At 53.9% G+C, this 16,513-nt stretch overlaps 1 protein-coding gene across 1 annotated transcript in view; it reads right to left on the bottom strand.

Annotated features, from left to right (window-relative positions):
• Nucleotides 1–13,505, bottom strand: part of LOC119444943 (nucleolar protein dao-5-like) — a 35,453-nt gene extending 21,948 nt beyond the window's left edge. Inside the window, exons 1-2 of the mRNA XM_049663764.1 lie at nucleotides 12,875–13,505; nucleotides 12,544–12,601 (exon numbers count right to left, since the gene is read on the bottom strand). Coding sequence (XP_049519721.1) covers nucleotides 12,544–12,601; nucleotides 12,875–13,320 — 504 coding nt within the window. The 5' untranslated portion in view covers nucleotides 13,321–13,505. The remainder of the gene's footprint in view (nucleotides 1–12,543; nucleotides 12,602–12,874) is intronic.
• Between the last annotated feature and the right edge of the window lie 3,008 nt (nucleotides 13,506–16,513).

Below are 16,513 nucleotides of genomic sequence, written 5' to 3'. Positions count from 1 at the left end.
GCGAGCGCGCGCCGGCGCCAGTGCGTCTACCACGGCTACGACGTCACTCCTCTGGAATGCGCAGAGCGGCGGCGGTGAGTCGCGCGCGGCGGCGGCGGAGTGCGCGAGAGGTGCCGGCTCCGGTGGCTCCGGTGCGCAAGCCGTGTGACATCACTGATCCTTGCGCATGCGCAGCACGGCTCTTGATGTGCCGCGCGAAACGGGCTTGGCTAGGCCAGTGTAGCTAACGCTACAAAAAATCAGTAACCAGTCCCCAGTCGAGGAAATGGTGGGAAGCGAAGCTTGTCGCGTGTTTCTTCGGTGTTCCTCCGAACGAATTGCACTGACAAGTACCACGTTGTGCTTGAACCACAACCGGTCACCCACGCTGCAGCTGGCTCCGACGTTCCGGTCCGGAAACTCGCGTTGAAACCTGGCCGTCGCACCAGGAAAGTTACTAGCGTAGCCGAGGCGTGCAGCACCGTTGTCGGGTTCCTGGATTGCAAGACGACGCTGCCGTTTGCCCTCAACATCGCGCTCCCGCAACTCGGGGTCGGCGGCTCTACGCTGACATTTCGCCTGGGCTTCGGAAGCCCTCACGCTAGAATCGGCACGTCGACAACGAGCCCTTTCCCGAGCGCGCTACATTCTGGATGGATTTGGCTGAAATTATTTCAAAATTAAATCTGCCCGTCACGTAAGACCATGAATGGCTCATACCCCCTTAAGCATTGGCTCATGCCCCCGTAAACTCGGCCTCCCCATTACGACAATAGAAGAGATGTGATTTCTACGCTGGAATGATTAGCGGCAACAGAACCAGCTTAGGAAGCAGACATCGACGACGAACGCGGGAGTTGTGGCACAAGAGCGTGCCACAGCTCTAACCGAGGGGCACCAACGAGCAAGCTGCGAAACAAGGCGACGACGCTCGAGCCAATACTGATGATGATAAATTTCTGAGTAGGTGGACGCCACCGAAATCTGTGAGTTATAACAAGCTTCGGTAGAAAAATTACCGCACATGCACCCCGCACATATGGTAAACCAGCGAAGCTGAAGCGTGCGGCCCCGGTATGAGTCACACGTGATTTCTTTCTTTCCTTCTTCTCTGTTTATTTCATTCGTTTTTTCTGTCTTTCTTCTCCCTGGCTCATACCCGCATATCAAATTCGGGTATATGCGACACACGTGATTTTGTTACCGTTGATCGTGACGTAACTGACGAACATTACATGTTATTGATGTCATTACCTATCATTTTAGTCATACATTCGCACCCATCCATGCCAATTTTGGTATATACCGAGTGAACTGGACGCGAGTTTTCGATAGGTTTATTTCCGCCGGAGGATTTCTGTGGTCGGACCGCGAGTGTTTCAGCCTAAGCATATACAGCTTTACAGTGAAAAATGTTCGATGATTACGATACCCCCAGCGCGTCGTAATTGCAGCCTCCGCGATCAACTTCAGAAACATTTTCAGAGCTAATTGCGGAGGCCACGCTCCGCTGTGCTGAGTACGGTGAACGCCACTACCAACGCCACCTAGGTGGCGTTGGTAGTGCTTCTTGATGCCAGCGTCCCTTCGAATGCTGGCATCGAGGCGTCGTAGTGCTGAGACCACCGAAGCGTTCACTGTCGGTGCGCGTTAGTGTCATAATGCAGTACTTCTCTTTTCTGCTCGTAGGCGGCGGCACCGCCCCGAGCAAGAGCGCGGGTACACGGAGGAGTGTTAGATATATAAGGCGCGTCTGTGTAGCTCTCTGCAAATGCGTTTGTGGCGCAATGGGTTAAACGCTCGGCGATCTATCGTCGCGGACCGAGAGGTCGTGGGTTCGATTCCCAAATTTTGCATGTTTGTGGAACTTTTTCTTCTGGTTTCTTTCTTTGTATTATGTTCTATGACGTATTTCCGTGACGGAAATACGTCAGTGAAGTCTTGGTGGACCCCGGCATAAAACACTTTCGTGTTAAAATGTTCGATGATTACGATACCCCCTAACGCCAAATTTGGGCACAGCTGTATACATGTTTTCATTTCGCGATATATTCAGGCAAAGAATTTTAGAGCGATATCACCGCACCGACTGGCAGTGCGACCGTGCCGTCTGGGCCTTCGCAGCCTGACGGACAGTTTGGGAACGCCGCCATGATGAGTGGCATCGGAGCCATCTGGGGAAGAAGACGACGACGAAGGCGCGAGCAACAAGTGGCCCGAGCTCGAGGGGCAGTATGGGAACGGTGGCATGATATGCGGAATCGGAAGCACCTATGGAAGATGACGAAGGAGGGCGCGAGCAGTAGCGCGTTCGCGCGGTTACGCCAAGAGACACCGACCAAGGCGGATCACACCGTTTTCGATGCACGTGGCAGACCGCACCTTTCTTTTGTTTTTGTTTTTTATCCAGCGCCGTGCACCGACACTCAACCCAGGAACGGGCGCCTAGGGGCTGCGCTGTAAAACCACACTTGGAAACTGTTTGTGCACGCAGGCAATAATTAAACATTCAAAATAATTGAAAGCAATATTTATTTTGAATTGTTTCCCAAGCGCGCAAACCACGATTTCTTCAATGCCCCAGGTACTGCGCCTATTAATTTATTTAAACTATTTATTAATGGAACATAAAAATTGCAATTGTGGATCACAACATTTTAAAAGCGCAACAATGCAACACCAGATGTTTGTCATCGTCTTGGATTTAAATCGCGTATCTGTACTGCTCGACGCCGAATCTCTGCTACGGGCGTGGCGGCGCCTTCTTTTGCCACCCTTGGCGTTCGTTCTCGATGCAGAGGTGCTGCTTTTGGAGCGGTGGCGTCGGCTATTGCTTCTTCCTCTTCCGTGGCTGCTCTCGGAGTCGGCGGTGGACATCCATTCCTCGGTGGCTGCGTTTGCGCTTGTGGCCACCGCGGCCGCTGCGGGACGAGTGCCTAGATCAGCCACGGCTCCTTCCCCTCTTGGCATGATGACTGCTGCTGCCAGGGGAGTGACTTCGCGAGCGGTGTCGACGTGGGACAGCCTTGGCACCTGCAGAGGTGCCATCGCTCGGGGATGAGCTCCGTGAGGGCGTCTCGTGGCTCACGATCTGTGCCTTCCGTGAAAGTCCCTTGATGGTGGACGGAACATTCACATCAGCGCCGGGTGCCGGTTCATCTGAAGCCTTTCTCACCTTGGCAGTAGCCGTGGTGGCGATGGCTTTCGGCGCTGTCAGCTTCTCGGACCGCGACCTCGTCGTTGGTGGAGACGGGTCCTTATTGGCAGGCCTTGCATGCAGCCGCTTTATGGTGGTGGCCTCTTGAGATGGACTGCCGCCATAGTCGGCAGCAGCCGGCTTCCGCTTCGCCCGGGTCGTTTTGGGCGGGGACGCTTCCCTCTTCGATGGATCCACCTCCTGCGTCATGGCGGCAATAGCTCGGCGCACTCCCGCGGCCTTGGTCCTCCGTCGGCGCTCGCTGCCGCAGTCTCCCCACTGTCGTCGTCAGCCTTTGCACTGTCAGGGAATGTAGTCCACGTCAAGGCTTCAGGAGGAGTCGCGCCCGCAGTGGAAGTACGGCGCAAGCCAAGGCTGTTCTGGCCAGTCGAGCAGCGTTCGCGAGCCCCGTGGAACGGCGCGTGGAGTGGCGGGCTTCTTTCTCCTTCGTCGTGCCAATCTTCTCGCGAGTGTAGCGGTCGCCAGCTATGTTTCTATAGCTGTCTGGTGGCGACACCTACGTTCCGTCCTCTATTCCGGCTCACGATTAAACGGCACTTACTATTGCGACGCCGAGCCAACACCACCTAGATGGTGTTGGCCGAGCCCGTCCCTGCGATCCCTCTCGATATGCGGTGTCGCTACCGCCTTGATATTCGAAACCCAACAATTGACATGGTGTCAGAAATGCCCGTTTGAACGCCTTCGCTTGCTTTCGTCTATACCGAACGAAAGCAAGCGAATTTTATTTACAGAAAGGCAGAGAGGTCGGCCTGAGCTGTAACTTGCTCAGGCCTGCTACGCTACAGAGGAGAAAATAGACGGGTAGAAAAAAAAAAACACCGCATATCCACGGGGTGAATGATGATGAGTGGGCGAAGCTCTGGAGGGAATCATCAGTAAACCGTGAATCTTCCGTGTAATTCGCCCAGTCTCGCCGCACTAAATCGAACGATTGACTTCCACCAATGACACGCGCCATATGTGACGTCATTCCTATTTTATAACAGCGCCCTTCATTATAATTGCACCATCTCCCGCTTAAGGGGACGCTAGCACAAACGCGTTAGAAACGTGCAGTACTCTCTAGTAAGGGGGAGAGGCCACAGCGTCTTACGCAGCCGTTTACACATGCCGGAACGTGCACCGCGTTTGCCGACGCCATCAACGTCGGCAGCTTGCACTGGTGGTGCAAGGCTGGAGTAAAGAGCGGAGCTGGTGATCGACCTAGCATTTCTTCCAGGTTTATTTCTAAGCTTGGCCAAGTTTTCCATATGCTAAGTGCTGCTAGGCACGGTATTCCGAATCGTCTCGCCGCCGACGCGCAGATTCTCGCTTGGCCGTGTAGTGGTCGCGACATATCAGCTGACCAGTGGTGCCCTCTGGCCATGAGCAAGGTGGCGCGTGCTAAATAAAACACTTGCATTTGGTTCTGAAGGAGTGTGGTTGTCGTCTCACAGGATGATGATGATAAAAATATATTTATTGTAGGATGGCTCGAAGGCCTATTATGTGGAACAGGAAGGCGAGAGGGAAGGAGAAATTAGAGCCGTCCTAGAAGCTGCGTGTCCTTGGCGAAACCCAAGAGCGAGTCCAGAAAGTCTCTGTCGGAATACGCCAATCCAGTTGCCGGCCTAATCCACTCCTCGTTGGACGACACTTGCACCGCCCTCAGGTGGTGGTACCGCTGCTTAGCGTAGCGCTGGCACTCCCCCAAAAAATGGGCTGCGGATGGTCGCGTGGCCACTCCGCAGTCAGGGCATCTGCGCGGCTCCTGGAGTTCTTCTTCGTCCTCAGAGGCTGTCGAGGGGCCAGGTTCCTGCGACGAAAGGTAGTCAGGAGAAGGGAAAGGAGGTCGTCTCTCCCGGCGTGGCCGGTACTGCCGCCACCGCTCCAGCACGTCCGGTGTGAGGACGAAGCCGGAACGGAGCCTATGCAGCAGCACCTACCCCGACCTGGGAAGACCCACGGGAAGTGGGTTTGGGTCTGGCGGGACACTCGCACGGAGTTCCCTCTTGCGTCGGTTGGCTGCTACTCTCAGCGCTCTGTCTGGGTCATGCGGTGGTCCTTTTGTCGTGCTAGTTGTGCTGGTGCTGAGGGTCTCTGACGGATCATGGGCGATGACATGGTTGGAAAGAAGGGCGCGCGCTGCCTCATGGGCTCTCTCATTTCCCTCGATGCCCTGGTGACCAGGGATCCAATGAAGTGATGCAGTGACCCCGTTGACCTCCGAACGCCTGAAGGCCTGCTTGACTAGAACTTCTGATGAGGCTGTGTGGCGAGACTTGCAAGCATGCAGCGCATATTGGGAGTCTGTGTATATATCGATGTGTTTTGCATGCATGTTGCTTGAGACCTGGTCTGCTGCCCAGCCTATCGCCCGGAGTTCAAGTTCCGTTGGGTTGCGGCATCAGCAGTTATGAAGGTAGAATGTGTCGCACAAGAACCGACTACGCGGTGGGCGACTGCTTCCTCACTATAGTGCGTGGGTCGAAAGCTGCGTCAGTGTACAGTTGTTCTTGGCTTGGTGGTGCATCTGGTAGACTCTGCGCGTGACGCGCAGCAAATGCTGCCCGACGGTGCGCATGTTGTGCGCAAATGTTTCGGGGCGTTGGCATAGTGTCGACGCCAGCAATGTCATCCCAAGGTGGGATTTCCGATGTCAGTTGGGGTAAAGTTGATATTTCATTTCCCAGTAGGCCAGTAGCGCACTGCCTTGTCTGGTGTGCTTCAGGCGCTCCTCGTGGCCTGCCTTCGATGCTTCGATGGTTACGCGGAGGGTAGGCAACTTCACGTATCGATGGAGCTCATCGACACGTGTGTGCTTCGGGAGCCCTATGATGACGCGGAGAGCTGCTCTGTCGAGTACCTCTAACTGTGTCCAGTGCCGAGTAAGCAGGTCATAACAGCGTGCTCCGTATGGCGCTCGGGATGTCAGAAAGTCACTCGCAAGTTTTCGGCATACGTCGGTATACCAGCACCACCCATGCGGAAGCAGCTCTGTTTTATGAGGTGCATAGTCTTGTGCCACGTCTGGCGAAGGTCAGCGAGCCACGCATCCGCTGCGCCTGTGTGGTCAATAGGTATCCCGAGAACGCGCACTGGTTTTTCCGATCGCTGCAGTGTTTCGCCTCCGAGAGTGAGCGCCTCGGATCACCACGTACGTTGTCTTCTCTAGAGATGGCCGCATACCAATTTGTGGCAGGTAGTGGTCAATAACGTCAAGTGCCGCCTGCAGGGTCTCTTGCTGATTGTGAGTCGGTCATGACGCAGTTCATAACGTGATTTCATCTGCGTAAATTGTGAAGCCCAGCTCGGAAATAGCCTCTATTCGATGAGCCAGGAATGTCATAGTCAAATTAAAGAGCAGGGGTGACAGTATGAAGCCCTGCGGGACTCCCACCATGTTTGGGTAAACCTTCCCAACGTCTCCGTCTACCCGTACAGAAAAAGTACGATCTTGAAGGAAATTGCCCACTAAGTTGACTGGGCGGCCTGTGATTCCGTGCCTCTCTGCTGCTTCGATGATGGGCTCACTGCGTCACAGTGTCAAAAGCTTTTAGGAGGTCCACCGGCCACGACGATGCTCGGAATGACGGTTTCCTCGACCGACCGTCTTTCGACGCAGCTACACCTTCCTTCACAAGCAGGAAGATGTCATGAGTGCCAAGGTTTGGTCGAAACCCTGTCTGTGCTGGATGGAAGTGACCCTCTGTTTCTAGAAAGTGAGATATGCGCGTCAGGGCCATTCGCTCCGCCAGCTTACACGAAGTAAGTGTGAGTGATACTGGGTGCATGTTCGACAGTACATCTGGCTGTTTGTTTGGTTTCGGTATGGGTGTGACGATCGAATGCTTCCATCCTGCTGGGATTTCACCGTTGATCCACACTGCATTAATCTCATCGAGAAGTTGCTTCTTTGCGTATTCTTCAAGATTCTGCAGAGCCGCCCACGTCACGCCGTCAAGGCCTGGTGAGCTGCGCGCGTTTATGGAAGAAAGTGCCTGTTAGAGCTCGAAGACCGAGAATGGTGCCTGGAGGCCCTCGTCGGTCACTGACGGCGTTTGCTGGTAAATGTCGGCATTCGGGGACCTCGACGGTTGGGGAAAACGTCTTCGCGGCATCATCTTGGAGCTGGATGACTGACTGGCCAGTTTTGAGCAAGACGTTTGAAATAGCACTGAGTCTTTTGCACTGACCTGTCATAGCCTTGAACGTGTACCTACACCTTATGGAGGCCAGTTCTTTCATTGAATGATGAACAGTGCTGGCTCCAATCGTTCCCGATACAGGCGCTTCTCGTATCTCCTAGCGACGGCAGTGCGACGTCGAAGTCGGACACGGTCGCGATGTCGTCGGCCATTGTCTACGTACGTCAACTGTGCTCTCTTGCGCGCATCCCAAAGGTTTAGCATGTGTATGTCCGGCGCCGGTGCATGAGCTCTTACCTCTGTCTCAGTAGTGGCCATTCGCAGGGCGTGCGACGCCCGCTCTCGTACGGATGCAGTCTTGGGTTGCTCCGCAAATGCTCTTCTGTAGGCATCCCACCTGATCGTACGCACAGTGCGGCCGGCCGCACATTTTCGTCCCATGTTCAAAGTAATCCACAGTGGATAGTGGTCGCTGCCCCAAGCGTCTGCATCGCATCGCCAGTCTTTCACGTAGTCTGGTGTGGTACAACGTCAGGTCCGGGGTCGTATTACTCTGTCTACTATGCAGCGCGGCTCGGGTGGGGTATTCGGTGCAATTTGCGAGCACTAAGTCAGTTGTCTCCGTGTCATCTACGAGTGCCGTTCCACGGGGCGTGTGATAATCATAGCCCCACTGCGGATGCTTGGCGTTGAAATCGCCACCTATCAGGAAGTCGTCGTTTGGGTAACATCCGCGCAAAGCCCGAATCCATATGAACGAACCGCGTGTGCGGGAGCTAACTTCCGGGCGCCTGTATACCGATACCAGTACTACATTACGCTTTGCGATCTTGCAACGGACAGCTACCACTTCCTGCACGGCAGTCGAATACTTAGACGTGTCAATCTGTGCTTGCGGAATGTCTGTGCGCACAAATACCGCCGCTTGTCCGCGTATCACAAATTCGTCGGCTGCACCGGCGATACCATTGGGCTGCGGGGTTCGGTGCCGTTTCCTGTTTCGATGCTCTATTGACGGTTGGTAATAACCATTGGACTTTCGTGGTGTCTGACCTGTGCCATTGGTCTGTTGAAGTAGAAGCGCAAGAGGGCGTCTGACACAGTCAAACAAGAGGTTCAGTTCCACCGCACAGGTTCCCAGCCCCCGACAGTTCAACTGTAGCACGTGCAGAGTGGGACCGTCGAGAGCTGTACGCGAAGCTGGGTGGCTACTAACGTGAGGCGAAGAGCTGCTGGAGCAAACCATATTGTCGCTGGAATTGCTGCTTCTGCGCTTGGAGGAGAGGATCCAAAATTTGTTGTACCAGCAGAGCCAGATCCGTCTTTGTGTTATGGTAGTAGAGGCTGGTTTTTGCGTTTTAGTTTGTTCCTGCGGATTACATGGCTGCTACTGCCGCTAGGAGCGAAGCCGTTCGAGTAGAGCTGCATGCCTTTTTTCATTCTCTTCTAACTTCGGCCGCAGTTCGACGTTCTGTCGTGCGAGTTCTGCGACCTCAGCTTCGGCACTATCTTTCGATGGGTCGACCAGCTGCGATGGTGAAGGTGGCATCGGGGTGGTATAATGCGAAACGTTCGCCGGCTTGGAAGCACTTGGTCGAGTTTGCTTGAGTGCTGCTGCGTAGCTGAGGTTGGAGCCACTTCCTCTCGCAGTCGGTTGTGCGCAGTTCTTTGAAACAATCTCGTTCACTGCTTCCTTTAAGGTACGTGGCTGCATTGAGACGTTCTCGTCCTCAAGTCGGTGCTGCGTCGATTTAACGTCATGGGGCTGGACAGTTGTGCAGAGGCTTCTCGATCGGCGCACGCCATGCCTTTTACGACGAGAGCGGGGCCGTGAGCGGATTTTCTTAGCGAGGTTTGCGTCAGACTTCAGTTTCGCTGGACACTTCGGCCAGTAGCCGTGTGACCTTCTTCACAGTTGCGGCTCTTGGGCGTTGTCTGTTTGCATTCATCGCCAGCACTGCTTCCTTCGTGTGTCTTGCCGCATGTAGGGCATACCGCTTCGTTCGGACAGACATCAATTTTATGACCAAAGCGATTACATCGTTTACACACAATGCTTTTAGGTTCGTAAATTAAAACCCGGGTGATGCGGCCGTAGTAAACGACGGTGTTAGGGGGGTGGCGTCCTTCGTATGTCAGCAAACATGTCCCACGCTTTCCCATTAGGGCGCGCGTCAAGGATACGTCGGTGCTCACAGGTCAGGGCTGCCCGGAGTTCAGTCTTCGTTTCATTGCAGTCGACGTTGTATATCATGCCTCGGCAGATGTCTCGGCCGGGTGCCTGCTAGATTTGTACTGGTATCTGCCCACGGTTCACGTCAAGTTGCGAAAGCTTGAAAAGCCCGTCAGCTTGCCTCTTGTCGTAAACGAGCAATCTTATGGTGTTAGATGCTGGTTGTAACGCGTATGTCAAAGATCTTGTGTTGACGGCAGCGGATGTGGCCGTCACGAAGTTGCGGTGGAGGTCCTTGCTTGATACAGTCGTGAGCGCCACATTTACCCGTGGTTTCACGACTAGCACGAAAGCTTCTGGTAGTGTTTCCTTCTCGGGCCATGTTTGGTTGCACTTTTCACGCTCCTCCGTCGCCGTAATTGTCGAACGCTTCCTGGGAGAAGCCTCCGGCATCTCGACTGGCCTCTAGCTTCTCAGCTGAGGATGCGTAAGAAAACAGTTCTTGAGACGCGGGCGGTTTAGTCTCTTTTTGTCGTGGCGTTGTCACATCAGATTGTTAGCTTGAAGACGTCGGTACTGCTTGCGTTTGCATGTTGTCTTCGTCGCTGGAAAGGGCGGACGCATCTTCGTAGACCGATGACGTGAAAGAGTCGCGCCGCGTTCGTTTCGATACCGTGCTGGTCGTCCTTGACAGGCTTGCAGAGTGGTCGCTTTCACGACGGTGGCGGCTGCGGCTGCGTTCGTTGAGTTCCCGATTGTTCTTTCGTCTCTGGCGTTCGCGTCTTTGTTGTTTGTCAGCGGTAGCATACTCACATCATTCTTCATCGCCCTCAGCAGAGCGTCCGATGGTAGACGCTCCTGGAACGCCTTCGGGACGCTGCGTAGTCGCTTCGTTGCGCAATTCTTGGGCTGGCGCCGTCAAAGGTGATGGTCCCGGTTATTGTTGTTCATGGTCAACAGATGGTGGTAACTTCGATGACCCGGGCTCGGCCATCAATGCCGCCGTAGCCATGCATTAGGCTTAGCAAGGCTCCCCGCCGGTGCGAGAAAGCGGCCGTAAAACGGCCAACAAGCAACGCACCTTTCCGAGGCTTGTCTCGACGCGTGGCCGATGCAACAGCGAAGAAGAGGATGTGCGACAGCAGGAGGTGAAAACGTGAACAGCTCGCGTAACAGTCCCTTCTAATAATAAAGTTGGCACTCACTCACTCGGAGGTACCTTCCCTTTCGCGACATCTCGCAGGACTAGCGCTGGACGCGTTGGCCCATAGCCTCCTCTATAATAGAGGAAAACGGGTGTGAGCCAAACGTGATTTCATTCTTTCTTTCTTTGTTTTTTTTTCTTTCTTCCTTTCCTTCTTTCTTCTCGCTTTATTTCATTCGTTCTTTCTTTCCTCTCCCTGGCTCATGCCCGCACATCGAATTCGCGTATATGCGACACGCGCTATTTTGTTACCGTTAATCGCGACGTAACTGACGAGCATTTGATGTTATTGATGTCATTACCTATCAGTCATGTTAGCCATACATTCGCACCCATCCATGCCAATTTTGGTATATACCATGTGAACTAGACGAGAGTTTTCGATATGTTTATTTCCGCCGGAGGTTTTCTGTAGTCGGACCACCAGTGTTTCAGCCTAAGCATATACATCTTTGCACTAAAAGATGTCCGACGATTACGACACTCCCGAACGCCAAATTTGGGCGCAGCTGAGTGTTTTCATTTCACGATATATTCAGGCATAGAATTTGAGACCGAAATCACCGCACCGACTGGCAGTGGGCCACTGCCGTCCGGGCCTTCGCAGCCTGAGGGGCAGTTTGGGAACGCTGCCATGATGAGTGGCATCGGAGCCAGCTGGAGAAGAAGACGACGACGAAGGCGCGAGCAACTAGTGGCCCGAGCCCGAGGGGCAGTATGGGCACGATGGCATGATAAGCGGAATCACAAGCAGCTATGGAAGATGACGACGGATGGCTCGAGCAGTGGCACGAGCGCTTTCGCGCGGTTACGCCAAGAGACACCGACCACGGCGGATCACACCGTTTTCGATGCACGCGGAAGGCCGCACTTTTTTTTTTTGTCCAGCGGCCTTGCACCGTCACTCAACCCAGGAAGGGGCGCCTAAGAGCTGCGCTCTAAATACCATACTTGGAAACCTTTTCTGCATGCAGGAAATAATTGAACAACAGTAAAGATCACTGAAAGCATATCACGGTCATAATTTTATACTATATATCGTTATACGTTTGTACAATAGCGATTGATTTTAGGCCACTTTACAGCAATGTTTCATCCTATCATCGCAACTAATCAATCAGCGCTTGACACTGCATTATCAGTCATGGCGCTCTTTGGCCATACCTGGCCCTTGCACCACAAAAAACCACATATCATCAATATTTATTTTGAATTGTTTCCCAAACCCGCAAACCACGATTTCTTCAATGCCCCAGGCACTGCGCCTGCTAATTTATTTATTTAAACTATTTAATAATGGAACATAAAAATCGCAAATGCGGATCACAACATTTTAAAACTGGAACAGTACAACACCAAATGTTTGTCATCGTCTACGTTTTAAATCGCCTATCTGTCCTGCTCGACGACGAACGGCTACTACGGGCGTGGCGGCGCCTTCTTTTGCAACCCTTGGTGTTCGTTCCCGCTGACGAGGTGCTGCTATTGGAGCGTCGGCGTCGGCTCTTCCTTCATCATCTTCCGTGGCTGCTCTCCGAGTCGACGGTTGACTTTCCTCGGCGGCTGCCTTTGCGCTTGTGGCCACCGCGGCCGCTGCGGGACGACTGCCTAGATCTGCCACGGCTTCTTCCCCTCTTGGCATGGTGACTGCTGCTGCCAGACATCGCGAGCGGTGTCGACGCATGCCAGCCTTGGCAACGGCTGAGGTGGCATCGCTCGAGGAGGAGCTGCGTGATCGCGTCTTGCGGCTCACCCTCTCCGCCTTCCATGAATGTCCCTTGCTGGTGAACGGAACGTTCACATCGTCGTCGCATGCCGGTTCATCTGACGCCTTTCTCACCTTAGCAGAAGCCGTGGTGGCGATGGCTTTCGGCGCTGCCGGCTTCTCGGACCGGGACCTCGTCGTTGGTGGAGACGGGTCCTTATTGGCAGGCCTATTGCACGTGGCTGCTTGAAGGTGGTGGCCTCTTGAGACAGACTGGCGCCATCGTCGGGAGGAGCTCCGCCATCTTTTCTTGCGGCTCAACCTCTCCGCCTCCCGTGAACGTCCCTTGCTGGTGGACGGAACGTTCACATCGGCGTCTGGTGCCGGTTCTTTAGTGGCCTTTCTCACCTTGGCAGTAGCCGTGGTGGTGATGGCTTTAGGCGCGTTCGGCGTCTCTGACCGGGACCTCGTCGTTGGTGGAGACGGGTCCTTATCGGCAGTCCTCTTGCACGCGGCTGCTTGAAGGTGGTGGCCTCTTGAGATGGACTGCCGCCATCGTCGGGAGGAGCTCCACGATCGCGTCTTGCGGCTCAACCTCTGCGCCTTCCCTGAAAGTCCCTTGCTGGTGGGCGGAACGTTCACATCGGCGGCTGGTGCCGGTTCATCTGAGGCCTTTCTCACCTTGGCAGAAGCCGTGGTGGCGATGGCTTTCGGCGCTGCCGGCTTCTCGGACCGGGACCTCGTCGTTGGTGGAAACGGGTCCTTATTGGCAGGCCTTGCATGCAGCCGCTTTACGCTGGTGGCCTCTAGAGATGGAATGCCGCCATCCTCGGCAGCATCCGGCTTCTGCTTCGCCCGGGTCCTCTTGGGCGGGACCGCTTGCCTCTTGGATGGATCCTCCTCCAGCGCCATGGCGGCAATAGCTCGGCGCAGTCCTGCGGCCTCGGTCCTCCGTCGGCACTCGCTGCCGCAGTCTCCCCGCCGTGGTCGTCAGCCTTTGCACTGTCGGGGAATGTAGTCCAAGTCAGGGCTTCAGGGGGAGTCGCGCCCGCAGTGGAAGTACGGCGCAAGCCAAGGCTCTTCTGGCCAGTCGAGCAGCGTTCGCGAGCCCCGTGGAACGGCGCGTGGAGTGGCGGGCTTCTTTCTCCTTCATCATGCAAATATTCTCGCGAGTCAGCTAAGTTTCTCTATAGCTGTCTTGTGGCGACACCTGCGTTCCCTGCTTTATTCCAGCACACGATTGAACGCCATTTGCTATAGCGATGCCGAGCCCGTCCCTGCGATCTCTCTCGACACGCGGTGTCGCTACCGCCTTGATATTCGAAACCCAACAATTGACATGGTGACAGAAATGCCCATTTGAACGCCTTCGCTTGCTTTCGTCTACCGAACGTGAAGCACAGTGAGAGATAAATTTATTTACAGAAAAGCAGAGAGGTCGGCCTGAGCTGTAACTTGCGCCTGCTACTCTACACTGGAGAAAAGGGACGGGGAGAAAAAAAAACGTAGGCAGCTTGCACTATAGTTGTGCAAGGCTCGAGTAAACAGCGGAGCTGGTGATCGATCTAACTTTTCTTCCAAGTTTTAATATAGGCTTGGGCAGTTTTGCTAGGAAATGCTAAGTGCTGCTAGGCACGGTATTCTGAGTCAGCTCGCCGCCGATGCGCAGATTCTCGCTTGGCCGCGCGCCGCGCTTCAAGATGAGCGGCTTCTTTTTCGGGTGTCCGGGTCTTCTTTGGTCGTTCCATGTCAAGGGCACATGTACTCGCCACAGAGTCAACGAGAGTTCTGCCACAGTCGCGGCGGCTCCGAGCTTTATCTCCCTGGAGACGCCACGGCCAAGCTGCGCCTCCACACTTGCCGGGGCGTGGCTGGTCGAAACCTGCCCAGCCGCCGCCAGAGGCGTCTGCTGCAGTCACGGACACCGCGCGCGTTCGGCACGAACGCGAGGAAACGGGGAAACGCGAACGGCGTCGGCTCTGCGCGTTGCCTCGTTGGTGCTGCAACAGTTTCTTTCTCTCTCGCTCTTATTTTCTCTTTCTCTCTCCCGAGCATACCGCGCGCCGCGCGCAGGCTCTCCTTGCCTCTCCTTAACGTCCCATGTCAAGGCAATATGTGCACGGTACGGAGAGGAGGTGAAGCACACGCAGATCCGCGAGGGGGATGCTCGGCAACGCAGGTACTTCTTTCTGGGGTTTTACTTGCCAAACACAGTTCTGATTATGAGGCACGCTGTATACTGGAGGGCTCCAGATTAATTTTGACCACCTGGGGTTCTTTACCGTGCCCTCCAACGGAAACACACGGGCGTTTTAGGGGCGAAGCTCCTTATGGCGGCACCCGTTCGTCCCCGTCGTCGTAGTAGTAGTGTGTAACCAGTCTGAGAAAAATGAGAAAAAAATTCCGAAGTTGTGTCCGTAGCGCGGAATCGAACCAGGGACCCCTCGCTTTCGAGCGCGCGGCGTTAGCCCACTACGCCACGAAGCGGACATGGACACACGCACCACGATGACAATAATTACCCAACATTAACGAAAGGCCGCGTTTCTAGCGCGTTTCTAACGCGTTTGTGCTAGCGCGTTACGGCCCGTGTAAGAAGCTGGTGTAAGACGCTGTGGCCTCTCCGCCTTACCTTCAACGTGTTTCGAACGCGCTGCCCAAAGCGGTGGCAAGTCAAGTTCAAGTCGAGGAGCGTTTATGAATACGGGAGGTATACTCTCTCAGCAGTCATGTGATGGCGTCGGCAAACGCGGTGCATGTTCCGGCATGTGTAAATGGCTGCGTAAGACGCTGTGGCCGCTCCCCCTTACTAGAGAGTACTGCACGTTTCTAACGCGTTTGTGCTAGCGTCCCCTTAAGCGGGAGATCCGATGATTCCCTCCGGAGCTTCGCCCACTCATCATCATTCACCCCGTGGATATGCTGTGATCTTTTTGCATTTCGCCTCCATCGAAATGCTGCCGCTGCTACCGGGATTCGATCCCGCGACCTCGTGCTCAGCAGCGCAACGCCTTAGCTAACTGAGCAACCACGGCGGGTACGGGAAGTTTCAAAAGAGATTTTGCGTGTGACCTGTGGTTATTAAAGTGTATCCTGAAAGGTGTCTCTGTCTGACCAATACAGTGTTGATTACAAATTGCACATTGAAGAAGGTCACATTGGCGGTGTCTCATGTTAAGTTTCATTTTATTTGAACACAGAAGTTGGACGCGGCACCGATTGCTTTCTGTGTAGTCCTCATGTGAAGACAAACCTGCCAACCTGATTAGTTGCAAGCCTGTATCACGGCTTGGATTGAGGGTTGACTTTGTCAATTAAAGTATCGCGTAAATTTTTATTTTTCCTATACACGATGCGGGGCGGTTTTACAAATACGCGCTGAAGGCGATCGCTTTATGAAAGGATATTGTGGTGCGTTTTAAGTACAGCTGAAACCTTCGGCACCGATGCAGAGTGGGCAAAGATTAAATTTGTGCATGGTTGACTATAAGGTAGTTTAGATTCAAGTACGTCGGCCCGGTTGAGATTGCCAGCTCTGGTTACAGCATCATCAATTATCTGCTCCATGTATTTTGGCTTCAGAAGGACGTCTTTCATTAGCGCACGATTAGCACCGAAACCTTCTTTGTTCGAACCTGTTCGAACAAATAAGATTTCAGTGCTATCTTAATTAACTCATTGCTACTTACCCAATGATCTATCTTTCAAGAAAAGGTATTTATTTTAATTGTCATTTGATGGTTATCTATAGCTTTAGGAATTGAAAACGCCACATGAATAGCTCTACAACATGTTGCGAGCATGTGCGATTTGCGTTCAAGGAAGAACGTTTCCTGCTTAGATACGTAGCCGCCGACGTACCATTCGCGAGGGGTACCCAGCGTTAGGGTACCCTAACCTAAATATCTCTAAACAGTTTCATTGAAGAGTGGCACGTACCCACTGTCACGTACTCAGTGACCCAAGTTGGGTCAATGGTTGGGTTTGAACTGGGTTCCCTCTGCACAGAAGCCCGATGCCCTACCCATTAGACCACGGACTACGCAGTGACTCATGGGGGCGGGAAAAACGGTTGCAGACATAAATAGAAACATTCCAGAAACGG

This window comes from Dermacentor silvarum, chromosome 3, assembly GCF_013339745.2.
Source record: "Dermacentor silvarum isolate Dsil-2018 chromosome 3, BIME_Dsil_1.4, whole genome shotgun sequence".
NCBI classification, from domain to species: Eukaryota; Metazoa; Arthropoda; class Arachnida; order Ixodida; family Ixodidae; genus Dermacentor; species Dermacentor silvarum.
Note: the sequence above shows the minus strand (reverse complement) of the source record. Positions and strands in the feature narration are given on the sequence as shown.